Source organism: Ciconia boyciana, chromosome 17 (assembly GCF_034638445.1).
Source record: "Ciconia boyciana chromosome 17, ASM3463844v1, whole genome shotgun sequence".
Lineage (NCBI taxonomy): Eukaryota > Metazoa > Chordata > Aves > Ciconiiformes > Ciconiidae > Ciconia > Ciconia boyciana.
In genome coordinates, this window is record NC_132950.1 from 3402280 (window position 1) to 3426527 (window position 24248).

General features: G+C 51.1%; 1 protein-coding gene across 5 annotated transcripts in view; it reads right to left on the reverse strand.

The window, feature by feature from the left end:
* Positions 1 to 9741: 9741 nt before the first annotated feature.
* Positions 9742 to 24248, reverse strand: part of GTF2IRD1 (GTF2I repeat domain containing 1) — a 68383-nt gene continuing 53876 nt past the window's right edge. For 3 of the 5 annotated variants that reach the window (XM_072882575.1, XM_072882574.1, XM_072882578.1), the window contains 7 exons: positions 23516 to 23544; positions 17939 to 17986; positions 14493 to 14570; positions 12352 to 12544; positions 11841 to 11878; positions 10772 to 10908; positions 9742 to 9971 (listed from right to left, as the gene is read on the reverse strand). In XM_072882575.1, the coding sequence (XP_072738676.1) occupies positions 9897 to 9971; positions 10772 to 10908; positions 11841 to 11878; positions 12352 to 12544; positions 14493 to 14570; positions 17939 to 17986; positions 23516 to 23544 (598 nt within the window). In that variant the 3' untranslated portion in view covers positions 9742 to 9896. The remainder of the gene's footprint in view (positions 9972 to 10771; positions 10909 to 11840; positions 11879 to 12351; positions 12545 to 14492; positions 14571 to 17938; positions 17987 to 23515; positions 23545 to 24248) is intronic. The other 2 variants (XM_072882577.1, XM_072882576.1) reach the window with 2 other exon arrangements.

Genomic DNA, 24248 nt, shown 5'->3' on the forward strand with positions numbered 1-24248 from the left:
CCATTTCGATGGCCGTTTTAGAGGAAGGCATCACCCCACCGTAACTGCATGCTGCCATCTTCCAGCTGTACCTTACAGCACACGCAGCCCGTGCTGGCCATCTCCTACAGATTTAGGTGTCCTAAGTACACCCTGCCCAAAAGTTACTCGAGCAAGTCCTTCTGGAAGACAGGAGGAGTTCTACCTGCCTAAGAAATGGAAGCTCATTGCCAGGACATCATTCGGGGGCTGCACCCAGACCCTTGTCCTGCAGGTATGGACTGCGCCTGGTCGCTGAGAAGATGCCTTTTGGTTACACAGCATCACATCACGATTTATTTTGAGTCACACGTGGCAGCTGCTTCCCGCTGGTAAGACCATTGTTGCCGTGGCTCCTTTGCTGCCATGTGGGTCCTCGGAAGAGTGGAAATTTGGTATTTCTCCGGGACAAGATTCCTCCCACTCTTCTGTATCCCCCTCTACCACCTGATCCAGCCACGTGAGCTATGGAGCTGAATAAAGTTTAGGAGTTAACTGAAGTCAGAGAGTTAACTTAAGTCATGCTTTATGTGGAATAATGTTTACCCATTGTGGTTACAAGATGACTAACTGAAAAATTAGTTCCTTAAGGCTTCTAAATCCATCGGAGACACTCACTGGCTGTTGTAAATCAATGCTCAGACTAGAAATAACTTGTATGTTTTTAGTAGCTAGAGTAATTAGCAACTGTAACATATTACCATGGACCGCAAGAATTTCTCCATCAGTTCAGAGCCTGGAAATTCAAGCAGCTTCCTTCTAGAAAAGACATCCAGCTTAATACACAGCCTCTGTGGATTTTTACCAGCAGATTCCTGAACTGACTGTTACATATAACATCTGCCCAGTTAATCTTAATATTCTTTCTAGGTTTAAAATTCAAGGTCAAGTCTTCTGGCAGAAAATACTTTGATCTAAATTCCTTGGTTTAAAGTATTTTGTATCACTTTGCTTTTCCCTCTACTAGTTAACCAGCTGGGCTTCAACTACAGATTGAAAAAGATTTTCACACAACTACAAGGCAAGTAAAACATTTCTCTTAAACAACGGAGCCAGACTGTGAAACCAAAAACGTTGGAAGAGAGGAGTTGAATTCAGAGTTATTTTTATCATAATTTAAAAAAAAAAGAGAAATTCCATTTCAAGCTCATAGTCGTCTTCTGAAAAGAAATTGAGACCAATACATACAGTTTGGTTTTTTTTTTAGTTGCTCATTAGTTTGGGGAATTACTCTGTTTCATCCCCAGAAACTTGTCTTATTCTCTGTAGCTCTCTCAAGAGCTAGGCTGCCTTTATCAGAAGGCTTTGTTTCACTACATGCAGGAAGTTACAAATTTAACCTCAAGCTAAGTGTAGCATCGGGGATTTCAGTCAACTTGCCTTTGAAGTGTCTATGGGTAAATCTAAATATCCTTGACAACTTCCATCTAACATCTGAGAGTCTGAAAACCTCAGCGGACGCCTGTTGAAACTATTGGAGTCCTTAAAACTTTGTGAAGGGGTGAGGGCAAGTAGAAACCCACCAGTCTTGCACTGATCACCACAGACCTGCTTTTACAGGCAGGAAAACTTCCAAACCCCTGCAAAAACTTCACGCGTGGAGGGTTCAGTTCCAATCTCAGTTCTTCACCCGGTACTGCCTTATCTTTGTCCAGCACAGGATACGTGCCTCAGTTTGCCAGCCTTTGCTTGGTGTCTTGCCATCTCTTTCTCAAAGTGCTTTAGTTCCAGGATTCACATACATAACCTTTGAATAGAGGGGAAGTGCAGAGGGAAAGGAAGGAGGAAGCCCCAAGCTCTCAGAAAAAAACAACGCAGAATTATATTGTCTTTTATATTCTGTGCAGAAGTCAGAGTGCAGTGTCTGGAAGTTACGCGCAAATCTGTCAGACCCTCAGAGCACGGGGTGCATAGTTCCTTGCTGTGCACTCTTTCTTTTATATGTAAATAGAATCTCTTTCCTTCTCCCAATTTATTTTTTTAATTGCAACTCCCAAACCAGTATAGTTTTGCTACGGCCCGGGAGCAGCAACGTGCTCTTTGTATCAGAGAACCGTAGTCATGACGGACCAGAACAAGACTACAGCGATCCACATTTTTCTAGCACGCAGCTCCAGATAAGCTTATTTCATGCTCCTTTACCAATTTTCCTTTGCTCTGGTTGCCTAGATTCCTCTGCAGTTTTCTTTTGCTAAGCTTTTTCTCTGTTAAATAGTAAATAAGGACATCCTGTATTTTTCCTTTGAACGTGGTGCACGTGATAAGGCTGGTGAACACATGGGCAGAACAAATATTTGGCTAGTAAAATATTTTTTATTTTCTCCTATCACTTACTCCTCTGCCCTCCGTTAAGGATGTGCTGGGAAGTTTAGCAAGGAAGGATGTACTAAAATGTCTTGTCTCTTCCCTCCACATCCTCCCAAAGTGATGATCTTAAATCATGTCCTTCTATTACCATCATTTTTAATGAGAATATAAAGTCTATAGAGGAGGCAGGAATTCTATACCAGTTTGCGTACTGTAACTCTTTAAAAGAAGAAGGAAGCATTTAAAAATAATTCACCTCTTCTAACAGACGATTACAGGGACGGTAAATATGCATTTTTCCAAAGATCAGGAATAAAAAAAAAAACCGACTTGACATGCTATCCAAAATTGCAGGTGGCAGCAACAGGTCATGGGGACCCCTAAACGCATCTACTTGTAGCGCAAAAGAAGTTGCCACTTCGAAGATATGCGGCAAATCTGTGCAGTAAGGTGCTTCGATGAGCATGGTAGTTAATGGGGACATTAAAAGTATCCGCGGCTGCTGAGTTCACATCTCGAAATGGTCGCTGCACTCGCAGGCTCGTACGGACATTGCTGCATCAGCTTGTGCTTCCCAAATTTTCCTCCCAGCCATACCAGCCAGGGACCGAGTTTCTAAAATGAAAGCCGAGAAGGCTGTGCACAAGATGGCAGAGCGGGAGACATGCCAGCACCCGCCACGCGCTCCTGCGGCGGCTGCAGCCCAGCGCCAGGCTTCGGCCGGTGCTGCAAAGAGTCCCAGGCAGTGGAAAGGACAAAGTCAGCAAACACGAAACGCGATAGTTCAGACCTAGTGCAGGCGCGCTGCAAACTAATTCAGCTGTATAACACAGATCTCCAAGTAGCGCAGAAGCCAGCAGTGCTTGTGCCTCGTACGCTCAGCCAATCCCTCAGAGAAACTTAAATTATTTTTTTGCTATTAGGAGGAAATTAGATCAGGATTTTGCCAGTGATGCTTTATCATTGAAGAGAGGGTTTTCAGGGTTTTTGGGTTTGGTTTGGGTTCCTGCCCCCTGCCCTCCCCCCCCCCCCCCCGCCCCCAGCTCCTCACCGAGAAATCTGTGCCAGCGTAATGAGGGAGCCTAGATCAAGCCATTGACAAACAGACCAGCAATTTGGGCAGCTACGTATTTGATAGGAATACCCACAACACTGAAGGCTGAAGAGGGATTCTTGTTTGCAATTAAAGAAGACAGACCTTTCTACTCAGCCTACATTTCTAGATGAAAGGGATCTGGGAGTGTTTTTGCTTTGCGTTACAGAACAATTTCATTGGCAACTAGACTGTACAAAATGTGTTTATACAAAAGTAAAAAAAAAAAATTCCAACAAAACCAACAAATTTAGGTACTCGCCTGTGTTCAGGTTATGGTTCCAGTCTGATCTTCCTAGACATTGTCCGTCCCTTCCCCTTAAGTACTCCTGCCTATACGGGCTGGGCGAGGGGTGGCAGGGGACCATGGCGGCGAGGAAGTGTCAGCGGGCTGGCCGTGATGGGGATCATCTTCTAGGGCGATGAGCTCTTCAGCAGGGCTGCTCTAAACCTGCCTGCCGCCTGGCTCTACCCACCTCCTTGGGGCACAGCACAACCTCTCCCAAGGGGCCAAAAGCCACCTGAAAGTGGTGGTGATGGAGCTTCAAACCGAGCAGCAAGGAGCAGCCCCTGTTCCTAGGAGGGAGCCCGGGACGTGGGAGCGCTCTGCCCTGATCATCTTGGTGGCAAGAAGTCAAAGCCAGATGCAGTTTTCCTCAGCTGCAGAGCTGGGTATTTTTTTGTGCAAACTGACCATTCAGCATTCCTCACTGAGGGAGGACGTGTTCGTCCCCATCCATCACCGTCCTTCCCAGAGAGGTGATGTTCTCGGGGAGATGCCTGGCAGCGCCGGTGTGAGCAGCATGCCAGCGCTCCGCACAGGAGCTTTCTCACACATCGGTGCCATCCTCCGCAGAGGCTTCCCGAGGCAAACGCCGGGCCATCTTATTTATTTTTGGCTGAACACAGTCGTCTGTCACTATCACTTACACGCCTGCGGATCTATTAGTGCTTCTAAACGTAATCAGCCTATTGCATCCTTATCTCCAATTATTCTGCACTCATGTCTGTCAACATTTGGGCGTGAAGAAGAGGGTCCTTTTTTCGTTCCAGCCGCAACAGAAGACAGATTTACTGATGCAGACATCAGCAACATGAACAGCGGCTAAAATGAGCATTAATATCAGCAGAGCAATTGCGAGGAAGCTCGCTCCTGTAAACAAGTCAGACGCACCTCTTTCCCGAGGATTTTATAATCCTTTGTAAGACCTCGAGCCTGCAGTCAGCTCTCCACAGACTGACACCAGCACTGCCAGGGTCTATCCTAAAGCTGGAGGTTTCCAAGCCGGGAAGCCAACATAATATCTCTGTAACAGAGTAATCCTGTGCCACCACATGGCAAAGCAGCCATGGTGCTGTGTGACACGCACAGGCAATGCTTTCCCCAAGTACTCACCCGACCCCAGCTATTTTGGGGAGGTTCCCACACCCAATGTGGTTTGCCAGCTTGGTAGCCCTCAACAGCTCTTGCTTCCAAGTTACTTCTCCAGCCTCTCCTTAAGCCCACACAAACGTTCCATAGCATCCTTTGGCAGAGTTGCACAAATGCCTCCCTGATCCTTGATGAACCATTCCCAGCACCCTACCCTACCCTACCCTACCCTACCCTACCCTTCCCTTCCCTTCCCTTCCCTTCCCTTCCCTTCCCTTCCCTTCCCTTCCCTTCCCTTCCCTTCCCTTCCCTTCCCTTCCCTTCCCTTCCCTTCCCTTCCCTTCCCTTCCCTTCCCTTCCCTTCGAGAAAGCCCCTGCCCAGGCCCTTCTCAGAGGTGTTAAGGTGCAGGTTAAGGAGGAGCCTCGTTAGCCTCCTGTGACCACACAGCTGATGGTGTCCACCAGAGATGCCCATCAGCCTTCCCTGCCACCAGCTGCCATTAGCAGAACAGGGCAAAGCGGCAGAGCTGCCTCCTCCCCGAGCCCGCCGACGGCAGCGGGTGTGCCGCAGCCCCGCGTCTCCAAATCCCGCTGGCAGTGCTGAAAGCCCAGCCCCTGCCATGAGGACTACGAAGCCGTTTTAGTAAGAAGAATGGTCCTGCTGGGGATTCGGCCTGGCCCTTCTAGGAATGCCCATTTCATAATCTTAGCGGGGAAAAAATTAATAAATAACTTCAATGATGGCTCACAGAGATTCATTCCACTTAAACATCGCCCCTGCCCGCCCAAAAAAAACCCCACTCATGAAAAGACATTAATCTTCGCATAAGAACGTGCGAGTTCAGTTCAGCTACATCAATCTGCCGTTATACCCCATGGACCTGTTAATCTCAGTCCGAGACAGCTGTTTAATACATTCGTTTAAGAAAAGCTGTAGACACGCCGCTGGCAGCGTCCTCATGAGCTACAGCACCGCAGCTCCATCCCCACGACTGACCCCGCTGCCTCCAGCATCACCGCTGCCCACCAGCTCTCCCGTCCAGCCGCACAGGCACACCCGTGGGGTTTCTTTCTCTGGATTAGGTAATCCTAATCAATAGGATTACCAGTTTAAACTGAACGGTGTTTGAGCCATTAACTGGAGAAAATAATCCAAGAGATGGCGAAGCACAAGCTATATGTTATATACAAGTTATATGGGATATACATATATATATATTAAAGTTTTATATCTATCTATCTATCTATCTACACAAGTTATATGGGAGAAGGAGAGCCATGGCTGAAGGTCAAGCAACTTGCAGACACAAGAAATAAATAAAAGTCACTGCGCTGTCAAGCGGCTGCCACCCCTGGAAGGGCTCTGGCGTACGCTGTGCTGGAGAAAGAGCCCGCACAGGAACCTGTGCCTGCTTCTCACTGGGACCACGGAAAATTTTGGTACGGCAAAGCATCCACCGGGCTGTCCTCTCCCTTGCACCCTCCTGCACACCAGCACGCAGGGGGCTTTAAACCCCGGTATGGCCGGGTGGGCAGGCAGGGTTTCACCTGCAGGAAAGCACCGAGCCCCGGCCGGAGCCACCCGGGAGCTCCTGGGCAGTCAAGCCTTGGCACCACCGGGACGGAGCCTCCCACGACGCCTCAGCCTCCGTTTCACGAGCTGTAGCCTTTGGTAAGCTCCATGCTATATGCTGTGTAGGCTACAAAGGACTACACGTAATGTATACGCTAGCCATACCGCTTTGCTGGAAGGGGCGAGTTACTGCGAGGAGGGTGTAACGACTGCTGGAAACCAGCCTGAAATTGGATTGTATTTCAAATCAGGTCTTTCTTTGGCATCAGCTGAACGCTTCAGAAATAAAAAAATTAAAAAACCACGCAAAGAAGGGAGCAAGACCTTGAAGCTTGGCTGCATTATTAGTTTCCTAGCCTTGCCGTAGCATCGGGGCAGGAGGTTTCTGCACGCACCCAGCCGGCCGTGCCGGCCCGTCGAGCTGCAGCCGACAACCCATGATTGCTCCGAAAGGGTTCGCAAAGTGTTTCCTTGCAAATGCATTCGGGCTTCTGAATAAAAGCCCAGATGCTGTTTATGCTGTTCTCTAGCATTTCGGTGCACTATATTTTTAAAAAATTATTTGAATCAAAGCTCTCATTCTTTAATTAAACTTCATTTAGCTGCCATCTGCCTGGGATCAAAATGGCTTCATGTTTTGCAACTCTTAATGAGGATTGTTATTGGATTTGTAAACACATAAACAACAAAAAACCCCCCACCAAAGTCTTTGAAAAGTAATAAATGAGGAACGTGGCTCAAGTGTTAAGATCTGCATCTTCACTTGTCTAATTGTAATGGAGTGGGTCCCATTCAGCAGATAATGACATTATACACAAAAACTGGGTATAAAAATACCCTGCAACTGCAGGATCGAAATTAGGGAAGCTGTGAGGATTACAGCTGAGGGAAAACACTAATAAAGCGATATCTGTCATTTTTCCAAAGTGGGAAGGGTCAGCGCTCCTGGGTCACGAGCAAATGCAGGCACCGAGGGCAGGAGTTTCCCACGCCAGCCACGGAAAACGAAAGGTGAATGTCGTGGCCCTGAAACTCCCCGAAATTACAGCGAGAATTGCTGCTATTCACTCCCAAAAACATATCTGTTACCAGAACCCAGCAGCCTCAAAACCCAGCCTGGGGATACTGGAGGTGCCAGGCAGCTGCGGAGCTTCCCGGCCGAGCAGACGGGGCAGGGCACGAGCTGGGGGCACGTGGAGCTCCCACTGATGGATCAGGAAACTTAGGGAAGAAAACCTGAGCCCAGAGCTTTGGCTCAGCCCGTGCCGTGGCAGCACAGCCAGCCCTCCCCGGCCCCATCACGCTGACCAGGCTCCGAGCCGGGGATGCCGGCTGGGGCGCAGGGAAGAGGCAGAGCAGGGAAACAGCCCTATGCTGCCTCCTTGCTCAGCTGCCATTCCCCCCCACACATTTACAGCCTTTACGATTGCATTCGGCTTTCTGAACTAAATCATTAGTCCCCGGCATAGCTCCCATGCCCTAATTTAACTCCACCGCCTGCGTTCACCCCTGCCTTCCAGCAGCGGTAATTAGGGCCCCGTGAAGGGTGCCGCACTCCAGACCTACACCCTGCAAGCAGCCTTCCCCTCGCCGCCAGCGCGTTCGTGGGATGCCAGGACCGGCAGCAGACCTGCGGCAGCCTCAAACATCTCCACTCATTACCGAACCGCACCGCTGCCTTCGGAGCTATGGCATCAGACCATTTTTTTAAACGGCAAAAATAAGAAAAGTCAAAATATAATGACTGTGCCCTCTTAGGAGGCACCTACTCGGTGGGGTTTGATCTGTGAATAAGCCCTTTCAGACACTTTGGAAGATAAAATTATATTTTTACCTCTGAATCATGTTTCTTTGTTTCCTAATTGGAGATGCCACAGGTTTGAGCATCAGGTAGAAACATGAAAGACTTCAGATTTGGATGCCAACTGCTCAGATGTCAAGCTGTATTTCTAATTGGGGTCACTGATACAGATCTTTGCCCTTCTTTCGGCTGCCGCCTTTGTGCTGTCTCTTACGCTTGTTTGGGCTTTTATTATCTCGTGATCATTTGCATCTAACTCCACAGCAAATGCAAGTCCAGAGCCACGAAATAAAACTGCAGCTGCCTTGAAACACTTCTGCCCAGTATCAAAACCCTCCGGTGGCCTGAAAAGACCAGGATTTGAGCAGACCGAAATCCCATAAAACAAATAAAGCAGCGCATTACACTCGGAAAAGCTGTCATGAGCGACTTTGATCCTGCGTCTACTACCGTCCACCCTCCAGCAGACCACGGCCGCTGTTTTCGGGGCAGGTTTGCTCCGTGAAAAGGCTGTGACCCGTCCTGCAGCCTGGAGGGACGCCCAGCAATGGTCACCCGACAGTGACGCCGCGCGTTGCTGCTTGGGACGACACCACCGCCACAAGCCCCAGGGTGTCTCGCTTCACCGGGGGTTCGTGCTCGGCTGCATTTACCTACACACAAGCCAGGATGTTTCTTCTCATTGCCTTCTTACGCCGCCCGCATGCCGGCACTCGCTCCCGCCCCGTCTCGCCCGTGCATGGCTCTCAGCGGACGCAAAGCACAAGTTAAATACATGTGATGGTCGGTGCCATTAGCTTCTGCTGCCAAACTCTACGAGTGGAGTGGAAGTAAACTTGCAGGAATTTCCAGTAACATCCCTCAATTTACTGGGTTGCTTCTTACATGGGGCAAAGCGGCCCAGGGCACGCAGAGGGGCCCGGGGGCTCCCCTGGATGCTCTCACCAATGACACCGGCAGCTCTCGGTCCAGCGTTATGGAACCAGGGGAGCATCAGCTCGTACTTACTGTGGGAGTTTCCCACAGTACGGCATCAAAACCTCTTAGATAATCATAAATAGTGGAGGGCTTCACCAGATGAAAATCTTTTCCTGGTTCACAAGCCGGTTAAACGCATGCAACCAAAATTGCTTCTGTGCCTTTCCAAGCAGGAGGCCAGACACGAGAGGGCTTGGGGGGATCTCGCTCCTTGGGGGGCCTGAAACCTCCTTCTCGCTTAATCCAAACCCGCTTCTGCTCCAGAGCCAACAGGACTTGCAGGCGCAGGTCTCTGATGCTCGGAAGGGCTGGTTCCCTCATCTGTCACTGCTGCAGTTTGGTGCCACTCCTCCTGCAGCTCTGTAAGTAAATTTTTACGCCTTTGATCTAAATTGAAGACAACAGTGGCAAATGAGGCATTAAAACATGTCAAACCTCTTGGTGTCAAGCACTGGTGACACTAAGGATTTGATTGAGCAGCCAAAGCACGACAAGGTCTGTCCGGGGGTGCCCTCCTGCACTTACTCTTGCCTATAAATGCTATTTACCAGTAATATACGTAATAAAATAAGTACTTTTAAGAGCAAGGCAACACTTTTTATTTTTATTTAAAAAGGCCTTGATGGCAGGAATATAGTGTAAAAATCATTGGAAAAACTAAAAGGCATTGATACATATTGGAATATACACTTTTTACATAAATTACATTTATTTATTTATTCTTTCATTTGAGGTTCTTATTCGGTATTGAGGTCTAATAGTTAATAGGTCCTGGGATCTGGACGTTTAGACCACCATAGTCTAACATGTACATGTTCATGGGCCATTGCTGAAAGAGAGGGAGAGAAAAAGAAGGCAAAAGTCTCTGTTAGGACACAACACAAAACCGTGCATACATCAAATCTCTGACATGTTCCGACATGGGCTGTTGCTCTCACTTTCCAAATAAGATAAAAGAACCAACCCCAAACCAAAACACCACTGGCAAACCTGACGAGAAAAAAACCTTCTAAGTTTCTAAGTTTATATTTCTCTTGTGCCTTTTTTTTTTTTTTCTTAAAGCATTTGGTATCACCCACAACCGAAGCCAAGCCCTGAGGGAGAGCAGTTGGATGCATCTCCCCGCTTTTCTTTCCTGTTTTCACAGACTGGATGCACGCCGGAGCTCTGCATCACTCCCAGGATGGAGCCGAAGCAACACTCCCGGCGCAGCTCAGACCACGGGGAACTGCCGGGTCCTGCCAAGAGGTGGTACGGGGCCGAGGCGCCGCCGCCAGCACCCGTGTTTTAACCCAGTGGGGTCGGGGGATTTGCTCAGGCTGGTCTCGTGTGTGGCTCCCGCTAACACCATGCACCGAGCATCCTCCGAGGAGTGATTGCGGGAGAGCCCCAAGGGGCAGCGGGTGCTTTGCTCCGCTGTCCCCATCCCCCCAGACAAACGCGGCAGGAAAAGGCAGCCCCAAAGCTGTGTCCCCTCCTTCGCCAAACCTGCTTGTACCATTTTACGTCACACTTTATAGTGTTTGTCAGGCAGAGGGAGGTGGTGATGGTTCGAGGAGAGCAGAGAGCAGCATCCTGAAGCAGAAAGATAGGTAGGCAGTAACCCCCCTAATATTTGGAAGGCTTTACCACAAGTGAGATCTGATTTGTTGATGATGTAGACTCCATATTGGAAGAGGAGGAAGAGGAAGATGAGGAAGAGGAAGATACCGAGTTCCCTTCGGAGATCCTCTTCCGCTTCCGTTTGGGAACGCTGGTGTCTTTCTCTGCAGGAGAGAGGGAAGGCATGAAGTGTCTGAGCTCTGTGAGCAGCCCCTAAATGCAGGGACCCAGGCCACTGCTCCAACCTTGCCTCCCGCTGAGTGTCCCCCTGATCAGCTGTGCCACCGCCGGCGACACAGGCTTGGCCTCCACGACCTGGCACGGAGCCGCCAGCTTTCCTCAGCCACCGGTGAAGAAAATCCCCACAATAAGCAAATCCCAAACTCTAGCACTTACAGAGCCCGAAATCACACAGACTTGTGTCCGTGCTGGATGCTTTGGGGCCGTGAAGGTGCCAGCTCTGATGACGATATGCCCACATACATCTGCATATATGATATACCCATATACATCTGCATATATAAAGTTTCTTGTGCATCTCTTTTTATATTACGTTGCAGGCATGCTCTTGCTTGCCAGATCTCCCTTCTCTACCTAGCCACCTATTTTCATAAAACTAATGTGATCCTAATTATCTCTGGGGCTGCTAATTCTGACACATTTGGTTAAAACTGGCTGAGAGTTATTGGGGAGGATGGGATAGGGAGAGAAATGCCTTCCCAGCAATCACAGAAACCTTGTTTCCTTAGAAGCTCAACTGCTGAACGATGGCTCAAATTAAGGGCTTTAACCAACGAATGGCGAGTAAATTGCTAATGGGAAAGGCATAATCAAGTCCTCCAGAACACGCTGAACGTTTGAGTCGAACAGCCCAGTCCCTCCCCAGCTCACAGAAGTGCGATTGTCAAAGTTGATGGTTTGCTGCGGAACAATGCTGAGCCTCGCTTTTCTTTTTCCAGGTAGGATCTTCTCCCCAGCCTCCCCCGGGGATGCAGGAGGTTCGAACGCCTCCCCACGGCCCCCATCCGTTTTGCCCATATATTCTCTCTGCCACAAGGCAGGGAAAGCCACGGTTACTTCTTAGCCCTCTGCTTACCTGTTTGTTTGGCCTCAGTGCAGATTTCGGCAAACGGCCTGGGTAAGAGACAAGCGGGGTCAGAGCAGGCGGACGCCGTCATTTCTCCCCTCCGCGCCTGCCTGCGCTGGGACACAACCCAGGCCCTGACCCCGAGCTGCCTGCTCTGACATTCCCCTGCACGGGAATGGGACACGGAGGGAAGCAACCCGAAATAACTCAGCTGGGTCTCTGAGCCATCCCCGCTATCTGCCCCCGTGCCGTGGCCCTTCCCAGCACCATCATCTCAAACTGCACAAGAAGGGGGATAAACCGGCCCCGCTGACACTTTGCTGTGCCCACCCGAGGCTGAGCACGTCCCTGCGGTGCAGGACAGCAGATGCTGGGGATGGAGCGGGTCCTCTGTGGGTACGCGGTGGCATGGCCCCGCTCCGGTGGCCCCACGGTGACTTACCCCACTCGTGGCTGGAGAAGCAAGGGCAACGCTTAATGAACAGAAACCTTCCCCAGTCGCAGAGCCAGGGGAACTTACTGGAGCTGGTTTATAATCACCATCCGGATGCTCTCCCGTGCCTTCAGGATCTTCTCCAGCCGATGGATGTCGTAGGTATTGGGGTTTCTGAAAGGGATATCATCTGGCAGCCCGGTAACCTCCACGGCGTCAGGACTGTCCCTGATGAGTTTATAGGGCACCATGACGGGCCGGTTCAAGCCCAGAGCCTCTCCTGTAACGGCAGAGCAGAGGACAACGCACCGACTTTACCCCAGAGGGCTCCGGATCCAACCAACCAAAGGACCAACAGCCCTGGGAGGACGTTGGGAAGCCACGGCTGCCGTGATGCCCGACCTTTGCTGCAGCCACGTCCCATCCAGCCATTTCACATCTGCCTGCCCAATGTATTGCCTGCTCCATTAGTCTCCATTTAGGATCCTGCCAGGAGCCTCAGGTGAGGGCTGTTCTACAACAGCAGCGCTTGCACACCCAGCTCTGCTCCGTGCAGAGCACACCCGTCGCCACGCTTGCGCCTGTGCCAGCAGCAGCAGCAGCGGGGCAGACGGCCCAGGAGAGAGGGCAAATGGGAGAGGTTTGTCCATCTCCTCTTTCCTCCAGCTGTCAGCAGTTTTGGGGGTCACTGGGGTGGAGATTACATCCATCACTCATCACCACATCACATCGCTCCTGCCCATTTTTTGAATCACTTTATCCCTTTGGCCTCCACAATATCCTATAGCAGTGAAATACCACAATTTAATTCCTTGCTGCATTAAAAGTACTTCCTTCTGCGTGATTTAAAGCTGCTGCCCACCTCCCTGGGTACCCCTTTAGTTCCCTGCACGGTGGGGAGCAGCGAACATCCCTCTCCTGTACTGGTCCTGATTGTAAGCGCCTGCTCTTGCCTCGTGTCTCTGCAAGCCCCAAACCTGGAGGTGTGAGCTGCCCCTCCGCCACATTCCTGGCTCTCCTTGCAGGGAGTTCGTCCCTGGCGCCCACCTGGCATCTCGTGCTCCATCAGCCGTGCCTGGACCATGGGAACGCAGGGATCTGCTGTGGGCTCAGCCCCCGCGTGGGCCAAGTGCTGCTGAGCCGGGGCGGATGGGGATGCGCAGAGCATGGGCACCGGCCTCTCCGGGGGGCTGCGCCCGTACGCTGGCACCTCCATGGGGGCAAATCTGCCCCCAAAGCAGCACACAGCCCATGCTGTGAGCAGCACCCCAAAATAAACAGGGTTTGTGGGAAGGACGAGCAGCCTTGAGAAGGGGAGACTTGAGAAAGGAGGAGAATGACATTCCCCACTGCTTCGCTATCATTTGGGCTATTTCCCTTCTCCTTCAGGCAATTATTTTGGGGAGAAAGGTGAGATACTGCACAAAACAGTGGGGTGCCACCGAGCCGCCGTGGCCCAGCTGCGCAGCCCTGGGGTCTCACGGGTGGAGAATTAACCGCCCAGCACTTACTCAAGTCATGCCCAAACAGGGACAGCCACGAGCAGCGGCAGCCCGTCCCCGCGGGGCCGAGAGGGTGACGCCGCTCGGGGCCGTGCGTCCTGCAGCTGGCTCCAACGCTCCCCCCACCCAGCCGCTCTTCCTACGGTGCCTTTTCCCAATGACGGGTGGAAGGAAGGGTTTGCTAGGCAGCACGAGGAGCCTGCAAACAGCGTTTTCAAATCTTCTTCAGTCTCCTGACCTCCTTTTCCACCGTGGCTCCAGTGAGCTTTTCCCCGGCCGTGCCTCATGTTGGGCTGTGGCTCCAGCCTTGCTCCCAGCCCGGCAGGCAGAGCAGGCAGGGGCTGCCTGCCAGCAGGCTGGCGCAGGGCAGGCACGCTCAGCGCACACACCACGGCTCACGCCAGCTCAGGACATGTTAAAAACACATCAAAGCTGATGCCAGACTGAACAAATCCTGCTCCTCGGCTGTGTTTTTTTTCCATCCTCCCTCCCCTCGCCAAGGAGGAGCTGTCAACAAGAAGGTCACAGTCCCACCTGCCGGGAGCGAGACACGGGAACGTCCCCGGGGACGGGCTGTAACGTGAAGCACTGGGACGAAACCTGTGCTGCAGCAGGCTGCCGTGCGCTCGGCCTATAAATAGAGGCCTTCAGTCGAATTAATTTTAACTATGGCTGCTGTCAGCAAAAACAAACCTGCTTGGCGATGCATGCAGATGGGAGACTCACCGTATTTTTCATTGAAAAGCTCTTTCACTTGCTCTCGGAGAATCACCTTCTCTCCGAGCCTGTTGGCATCATCCTCATCTGCAAAGCAAAAAAGGACAGGGAATAAAATACCCCATTTCTTTCAGAGCCCCTGGCGCACCCATCCCACTGTCACAGCGCACGACCGTGTCTCTGTCCCTCTGCCCCAGCGCAGCGTGGGGACACCTCGGAGGCGGCTGCTCTGCACTTGCACCTTGCGTCGCATTTTAGAGCCGTGCAAAGTAGCTATAAAATGCTGCCAAATTTGCATTTGCCACGCGCTGCCACGGCTGAGAGCATTTTACATCCACTTTGCGGTGCTGTAAATGACTGCAAAATATGCAAAGCAATGGAGACTCAGGCCCTCAGTGCCACGAATGCTCCCACAAGTGATATCAAGGAATGAGATAGCACTTTTATAGCTGGGCTCCTAAGTACAGTATTGTTTTATAATATGCCATATAATCAGCTTGGCTTTACTAGCTTTTTTAATTATCCTCATCATGCCAAACAGTTTCTCCTCCGTTCTCTCATTTCGAACAACGTGCCTATGTCAGTAGATTTTTCCCCCAGCTATTCAGCATCCTCAGGGGGCTCCAGGAAAAACAACTGGGGTCAGTACCGGCCCCCTTTGATGCTTTTTCACCCCGCAGGTATAAAGCACCAACTGAATGAACCTCAGCCGTCTCTCACCGCGGTCGCTCCTCCAGCCCCGGGCCAGCCGGGGTGTGCGGCGCAGGGCCAGCTCGGTGGGGTCTCCTCCTGGAGAGGAGGCGTCACCCCACGAGCCTCGCCGCACCCAAGGCAGGCGTTCTCACCCGGGCTGGCACGCCACGGGGTGGAAATCCAGGATGGTTAGTTGAAACATCAAGGTGAGCGCTGCAAACCTCAGCACGAGGGACCCGAGCATCCTCTGCCCCCGGTCTGCAGGTATTTAATTTGATTTTGAGCAATCACATGATTTTGATTTTGAACAATCACATGGCTTGCAATTTTGTTTTAAACGCAAGCTGAAAGCCTGACACGAGTCCCTGCCTCCCTGCACGGGGCCCCAGAGCCCACGCTCAGCGCTCCCAGCAGCAATCACACGCCTCGGCCACCCTGCTGCTGAGGGTCCCGGAGAGAAGCTGGCACCCTGACATCTCTGCACCCTGCTACTGCAGGGTATGGCCTCAAAAAAGCCTCTTCTCCACCTGGAAAACGACCGCTGTGTCCGGATATAACTAGGAAAAAAAAAGGGTGATGTTTCTGCGAAGGAACCTCAGGGCCAAGTCGTGCTTCAAATCCAGAAATGGCAACAAAGCAGCTTGAAAGGGATGGAGCAAAAAATAAATACAATAGGAGAAAATCAAATACGCGTCGCCAAGGAGCTCTGATTTCAAGACCCAAGCCCTTGCCTTGCGGTGCCGCTCCCGAGGCCACGGCAGGCCGGTGGGGGCAAACCTTGCGGGCTCCCTCTGTGACTTCCTTGTCATTGATGCTCAGTTTCTGGGCTGTACATACACACCCGTAGGGATGTGTAGATGGTAGCAGACAAAGAAACACCAAAATTAAGTGTTTTCACTTGTTTAATTCTCTGGGATTGAAAAACGCAGCAGCTCTTTCCTTTCCGCTCATGCCCTGAGCGACCTGAGTGCAAGAAACAAGATCCCAAGGGGGTTTTTTCCACCTTGAGATGGGCAGGACTCCCAAATTCCCATCCAAGGACACAAAGAAATGCCATGAAAAATCTGGAACTGAGCATGCAAAACAGAGAAGCCAGAGAGGAGGCTCCGGCTGGCAGCGCCGCTTCCCGGGGACCTGCCCCTCTGTCCCCAGGCGCCTGCGGGCGAGAGGGATCTCCATCTACCTTTGACTTTATCCATCGGGGTCTGGGAAATAATCGATGCGAGGAAGCCCCTGGCACCCCTGGGATGTGCTGAGTCCTGCCCATAAAGCAGGTTTGTGCATGCTGCTGGCTTCAGCTCTGTGTTATCTTTTTTTTTTTTTTAATTAAAAGAAGTAGCCAGTTGATTGACTTATTTTCTTCCCAATCCTACTTGCCTGCAGCAAGGAGCCCTGCACTCCACACGCACTTACATACAAGATGACACATTTTTAAAGCACCATTTGCTCTTTTGCAATAGGACTTGTCAGAGCTCGATGTTTCTTTTAGAAACACCAAGTCACATTTAGTAATTATTAAAAATGGGGTTTAGGTGTCTGCTGTTGGACAACAGGATCCAAAACACCGCCTATTCTTTTAGTGACTTTAAAAAAAAACAAACAACAAAACCAAATCCAAGGTGTCCCACGGATAAACAAGAGTTTTGTCGGGGTTCGCGGTGCCATGTGCAGAGTCCTGATCTTGGCAGGGAAGCCACGGCACAGCCAGGCCGGTACCGCGCAGAGCCTCCCTCCTCCCCGTGCCGCCGCCAGCATCCCAGGGTGCAGCTGCGGGCGATGCACGTCCTCCACCCAGCCACCGCGCTCGGAGTAACAACCTCCCGTTGTCTGAACCCCCGGCGTGAAGCCTCTTTCATCAGGGAAACAGCCACTGCCCAACACATCCCACCGGGAAAGCGGCTCAGGTCCCTTCTTCAGGTAAGCCCAGTCGCGTCCAAGAAACACCCAGCCAGGACAGGCTGCTTACAGCGGTCAGGATCTGGCCCTGAATCTTAAGAGGATAAATACACGCCTCTTCCCCCGCTTCCAGCTTCAACAGGTGCAATTCAGTTACACCCCTGTGTAAATCCAGAATAAACCCGCTGCCTTTACTGAGGCTAGTCCACAGGAACTCAGGTTTGAATACAGCTCGAATTAGTTCAACCCATGCGTGTTTTTGAAGCAGAGCTATGAACTTGCGGGAGCAGGCAATTAACATCTAGACACGCGGCCAGAATCCCAGCTGATAGGACTAAGGCTAGATCTGCAGGAGATACGCCGTGCCCTGCCGCAGACACAGGCAGGTGAGCTCTTCTTTACTCCTGTAAATCCGTATATATGTTAAATCCCCGGAGCCTACACGACTGCACACCGGCTCTGCCCCAGAGTATGCGTTAAAGCAAAGCAAAACACCCCAACCCAAATCTCTGCAAGAGCTCCTTATGAATGGCAAGTGTTTGTTTTTTTTTTAACAAATTAATTGCTCGGACACATGGATGAGCTGAGGATAATGTGGCAGGTTGGTTTGTCTGGAGCAGAACCGGCACCAATGCCCAGGGACCGCAGCAACAGTGCTTAGAAATGCAGAGAGGATTAATACCAACAATAAAATACTGTTAAACACATCCTGCATCATTCAGTTCTTGGTATCACAGGGAAACAGAGCAGAGAGGAAAAAAAAAATACCTGAAATTTGGGGGTTTAAGACATTTTCATTCTTATATTAAAACACAAGTGCATTTCTTGTCTGCTACCATCTACGATGCATCAACTGAGCTACGTACCATTCAAGGCAGCGTAGGCTTTTTCCAATGATGTTATCCGTCTAGGGGCTACAGCGCAAGTTAAAAGAAGACAAAAAAAAAAAAGAGAGAGAGAGAGAGAAAGAAAAAGAGAGCCATGAGTGCTGCAGCTTGGTTTCTTGGTCACAAACAAAAGCAAAACCCAGGATGACACTGTCCCTAGCAGCTTAAAGTTCCTCCGGTCCCGAGGCCCCTTGGCACAGAGATGCTTTCGGTAGGTAAATAACTGCCCGGAGAGCTGGGCGGGCGGGCTGGGCTCGCCACCGTGCACCAGGGACCCGTTCTGGGACGTGCTTGGGCCCACACTATGCCGCACGCCTGAGCGGCTCAAGGGTCACACGTGCCCGGGGATGCGGAGCCGAATTGCAGCATTTACGGCACATGCCAAAGCAGCAGCGGTTGTGCTGCGTGGCCACGCCGGAGGAGAAAAAAAAATATCTGAGGTTAAAGCAGATGAAAAGCAAACAGGGAAACTGTGTCAGTTCTGCAGCAATGGGAGGGGGGAGAACGGGAGAAAAAGGGATCCCTAAGGAGAGGCTGGTGCTCGCCCCTGACTCCAAAGTGACGAGCGATATCAAAAAGAAATGAATTTCCTGGGGACAAGCAGCAGCGATGGGGCTAGGGCCAGGATCTGCATGATGGGCAAAAGGAGGAATGACGCGGCTCATCACGCCGAAGCTGGCAGCCGTGGGGAGAGCCGGCGGGGGGGGACAGGGGCCACGGGTGGTGGCACCAGGGAGGCTCTTGCTGCCAAATTGCAGCACGTGGGCACCGGCAAACTGGAGGGGATGGCGGGAGAGAGCAGGGGTGCGTGTCCGAATTTGCTGAGCAGAGATACGAGCAATCTGAAGTAGCTCCAAATATGCATCAGGCATTTCAAGCAGGCTCAGGAAAGCAGCCATTGCAGCGCGCAGGAGACGAGCTCTGCCAACGCCTCTGGCCCGACCGTCTGCGTGGGGAGAGCGCTTGGGTTCAGCGGCACCAAAGGAACAGAAATCGTGGGTTTTGCACAGGGCAGCTGCAGGTGCCGACACTTCGGTGCAGCCCACGGTGAGCAGGGTGCCGAGCCGGACCCTGCGCTGCCTGGGCTGCAGGCGGACAAAGCCTGCCATGGGCAGCTGGTGGCTGCAGCACCGCCACTCACTGCCATGCAGCAGGACCCAGCCGGAAAATAAGCGATGCTGCTCGTTGCCTGGTCCCCCAAATCTCTGGGTGACACCCTGCCTGTGTGGACACCCTGCGGGCAGCAACCACCATGCAAAATGTTTAGGCAAATACGCAATGCAAAGGGGAGAGATGCAGATGGGTCACGCTGGCACTGGGAAAGCCAAGCTAGAGTCCAAGCCAAGAGGGAGCGAGATCCTGGCACAGCTCCCATCAAGGAGGAACGCAGGCAGGAGCATGGGCAGGAGCGCAGGCAGGCTGCAAGCAGGCAGGAGCGCAGGCAGGCAGCACGGAAGAGAGGCATACAGCAGCATCTTTCCAATATGAATCAGAAACGGTTTCGGAAGGGCAGCATGGCGTTTCATTTGGTTGGCAGCAACTCAAAGGCATTTTCAGCGTTTCAGGTGAAGATTTCAAGGCGCTGTTATGAAATCACATTGATTAAGAAAGATAATTAAAATTTCTTGTCCTGGTAACCCACATGTGCTGCTCAGCCTTAACCACGGGAGGCATCCCACCAGGCTCACAGCCACTGCGCTGCGTGGTACGGAGCGCATCCCTAAGCGCCGGACCACAGCTGGGATGAAGCGGCACCCATCTCGATCAGCACCCTGAAAAAAGGGGGCTTGGGGATCTCTGAAGGACACGTCAGGATATGAGGCTGCTGGGGAGCGGGGGGAGGCAAGAGCAAAGCAAACACCAGGGCTGGGATGAGCTGGGCGATGGCGCTGCCTTCCCGCCGGCACGAGGATGCCACACATGCAGGCAAAAGGGAAAAGGAGACAAAAAAATAGGCAAAGAAAAAGGTGATTGGAATCACGGAGGTGCTGAGAAACAGGCTTTGAAGCTCCACGGCTACTCACACTACCTGCTTGATCTTCCACCTTCAGACTAAAACCACTAACCAGCTGAACATTAAAAAATAATTCACCCCGGGTAACAGGAAGGAGGATCAGAAGGAAAAATAACCCGGCTGCTCCCGTGGGGGCTCAACGTCGGGGCTGGGGGTGACGGGAGAGGGGCATGGACCTCGAAAAGCAACCTGGTGATGGAGCAAGATGCGCTCAGCTCTCATCACCGCCCCATCAAGTGTTTTCCTCTTTTCTTGCTAGGAGTTTCCAGCACGAGGCACATCTCATCAAAGTCTTGTGGAGGATTGTGCTCTTGTGATTAAAAAAAAAATAAAAAAATGAAAAGGATGCCTGGATGTGTGGTTTTTTTAATTAAAGAACACTGCCTGCCCTACTTTATTAATTGGACTATGGGAAATAATCTATCAGGGTGGTAGAGAGTTTGGGGAATAGGACAGATGGAGCTGGTGTACATTTTCAATCAAAGCACATAAAAATTAACATACAGAAAGATTTTTTTTGTGTGTGCTAGATTACTTATGCTTGATTTTTTTTTTTTCAAAGGCTCAAATTAAGCCTGTTTTGTATCTCTCTGCCTCAGGAAAAGAAGAAAAGAAAGGATAAGTGCTGTGTTTATAGCACTGGAGCTTCACCCCTGCTCTCCCTCTTCTGTTTTAATGCCGAGAGATCGTTCTGCTTTGAAAAAGGGGTTTTGAAGGTCTTTTTTGCAGAGCAGATACCAGTGGTGGGGAGAAAAAAACTTGGAAATCAAAAGGAAAATCTCAGGACTCCAGGAGGATTGTGCTCCTGGAATTAAGGCCCCAGGGAGCCACGCAGGTAAAGTGCTGGCAGAGGCACCGGTGACCTCGGGGCCATCGTCCCACTTTCGAAAGGCTGCAGATCTGCACTGCAGAAGGCGGTCGCAGCCACTGACCTCCTCCAGGCCCTGGGGAGCACCACCGGCTTTATTTTTCCAAACCCCAGCCTCATTCCCCCCTCCAAACCCACCTTCTGCAAACAGCATCCCCGCAGGCACGCGCACCCCAGCTGCCTCTGCGCCGGCAGCCGCACTCCCCCACGGAGACCCATTACGGGGGAGATACCATCTCGACAGAGAAATTACAGATAATCTTGAGAAAAAGCGTGCTTGGCGCTCAGATTATATTGAAATCCTTTTATCTGTTTCTGTCGCACTTAACAAATGGGTGTCCCCAAAAGAGAGGTAAGGAGACGGCCAGTCCTCTGCGGTCCTGCAGTTATCTGGGATGCTCTTTGCAATGCAGGAGGTGTGCAACTTGTTTAAAGCAAATTAAACCCTGTAATTCAACCTAAAGGCAACTAAAATCACCCCAGAATAATAATTAAAAAATGCTTATGTTAAATTTCCCTTTTCCCTTAAAATGTATATTTTTCATGTAATTTTTGGCCAAAATGATCCACAAAAACCATAACCTCCCTTATATTTACACAGTCATCTCCTGGGCTTTCCAGCTTTTAGATGCCTTTTCAATGCCATCCTGCTTGAGAGTAACTATTGCTCTCATTTTAACACTCCTCTACGAAATAAAAGTGATTTTCATTGATTTTGTTTTAACGCCAAACATGCACTCCTGCTGCTGCTCTTCATTTTACATGGCAGGACTTTACTCCACAAGATTGAGGTAAAAAGAACACTCTTAAATTTAAATTTTTAACGATCTATGGCCAGTTGGAAATCATTAATTTTGTTAAGGCAGATGAAAAGTGATCAAAGCCAAGGCAGTGAATGCACCACTGTGTTACCACCATCCACTTTGGTGTAATGGGGTGGAAAAGCAGACGAGAGGTTAATTGCTGTCAACGGGGATTTTTTGGGGGCAAAATACAAACAGCCTTTTTCTTAAGGAGACATTCTAGTGGTAGTCTGACTACCAGAAAATAATTATAAGTCTTGGAATTGTCTCCGAAGATTTAGCAAATATATGAAATAGCCTATAACAAATTGAGATGGCAAGTAAGAAAACCCCTTCACCTGTGACTGCTCTTATTTAAAACCCCTGGGGGAGGAGAGGGCACGAAGCGCCAAGCCCGGCAGGGATGCCGCGACCTCCTCCCGAGCCCGCTCGGGTACCACAATGCACAGAATAAAATATGTCTTTGAGTTCGTGCTAGCGTGGGCCAGCCCATGGTGGGAGCGTTCAGCTGGCGAAGGAGGAAAAAAAAATGTTGTGCATCGAAAAGAAAATCAATTTCCTCTACATCTCTATTTATCAGGCTGCGTTTCCAAGCCAGCTGGCAGGTTGAAGTACTTGCCTTCTGATGTGCTCCTTTGTTAATGGTGTGATTTGTGTCAGATCAGCGTCTCTTAACGTAATTATACCGATTATGGCGGAGGAACGGGAAGACAAGATGTGGCTGGAGGAGCGGATACACCCTCGTCTCACTCTGGCGTTATAGCCATGTAATTCCGTGGAAAACCAGAGTTCTGCAAACTTGCATTTCACCGAGGGCTCGTTTAGGCTCCAGCCGACGCGAGCCGGCACCTTGCTGCTTAGTACCGAAAGATAGGAAGCCTAAACCCAAAGCCCACAGCGGTCTCGGGGGACCTCCCCATCGACTTGGCTGGGTCATATGCAGGGATGCAGAGGGCCGACGCTCAGACCATGCCCCGGCTTGAATTTCTCAGACAGCTCGCCTTTTGTTAGAGTCCTCTTGCGTGTCTAACACCTTTTTGCTGTTCCCAATAAGGGCATATAAATGTTTTCCTCTCGGTCATATTTGTCTTCCCTAAATTGTGCCATCCCCATGGAGGCTGGCCAAGGAAACGGGAAGCCATCAATAAAGATGACAACATTTTTTGCACCCATCTGTGCTCTCCCAACAGTTGTAATTACAGACATTTAAAACCAAGACAGGTTTTTACCCATGTTTCTGATGGCAGCTCTCTTTCCTGGGCAGCCTAGAAGCAAGAGACAGAGCTACCGCAGCAATGCACAGGGAAGGACACGGCTCCGGGATGGTGATTGCTGCTGCTGGGTACGGAACGCACCCGGGACACCCCATCCTCCCTTCTCTCACGTCTCCCCCAGTGTTTCCACAGATGGGGTGCCCACAAGCCGGCAAGGGCTTCCACTGCCAGGCTGCTGCAGCCCAATGCGGACCCTGTGGCTAATCACCCCCTTCCCATGGCCCTCCCTCACCACTGAACCTGCCAGCTCACTGCAACGCCTATTTATTTTAAGAAAACGCTTAAGAAAGCGGGTGCTTTCCTACATACAGAATGTAGATCCCTGCCCTAGATGAGCTCTTGAAAAATGCCGTCATTTCAAGGCAACAGCGGCAGTACCAATGGGTGCTGCTGAGGCCAGCTGTCTCGGTCAGGGGAACCTCAGCAAATGCACCAAACAACAACAAAACCAAAGTGGGAAGCCCAGGAAAGTGAAGTCAAGGGCAACCTTCCTCCTCCTGATAAAATTATTGTGCGCCATCCACAGCTTACAACTCCCTGACCACCGCTAAACACTTGGCCAATGCATTGCTTAGGCAAAAAGGCATCATCTCTTACCAGGTTTGGGGATGAGTCCTTGAAAAGGCCTGTAAAAAATAAGGAAAAAAGGAGATTTAAAACGAAACGCCACCGGGAAGCCAACATGCCTGGCCTGAGCATCCTCCCGCGGCCCAGGGAGGGTTAGGGCTCAGCCTGTCCTTCGCACGCTGCGCCACGACTCGTGCCGGACCAGCAGGAGCTCTGCGGGGACGGGGTCCTTGCGGTCCCCGGGGACACGCGCCCTGCTTGGGGCAGCACGCACCGTGGCAGTAAGAAGACAGGCAGCGTGGCCCAGTGAGAGGGTGATGGAGCCACACTTTAAAGCCTCTGTTGCTCCTGGTCTCACCTTACAGCGATACAGTGATGAAGCGCCTTTCCCCTCCCGCTTGTGTCCATCCCCTTTGGCTGCAAAACCCGCAGGAACCTTTGGCTGCAAAAGCCCCTCGCAAACGGCCAGTGCTCGGCACCGCTCCAAGCGCTGCAGGACCCTGAGCACTGCCCTTCACCAGCAATAAACCAAGCAACGTTCCTCCTGTCTCAGGACTCCTAAGAAAAGGGGCTGGGATTTCTCTGCCCACACAACCATGGCACCGAGCACCCTTTTCTCCCGCCAGTGCCTTCCCCACCACCTCCCCAGGCAGCAGACAGGAGGAAAGAGCAGGAGTCTCTCTTTTACAGTCCCCTCCTTTCTGTCGAACCGTTAACTGCCAGCTTAATAGCCGTCTTGGGTCTGGAGGCATTTATAGTATTT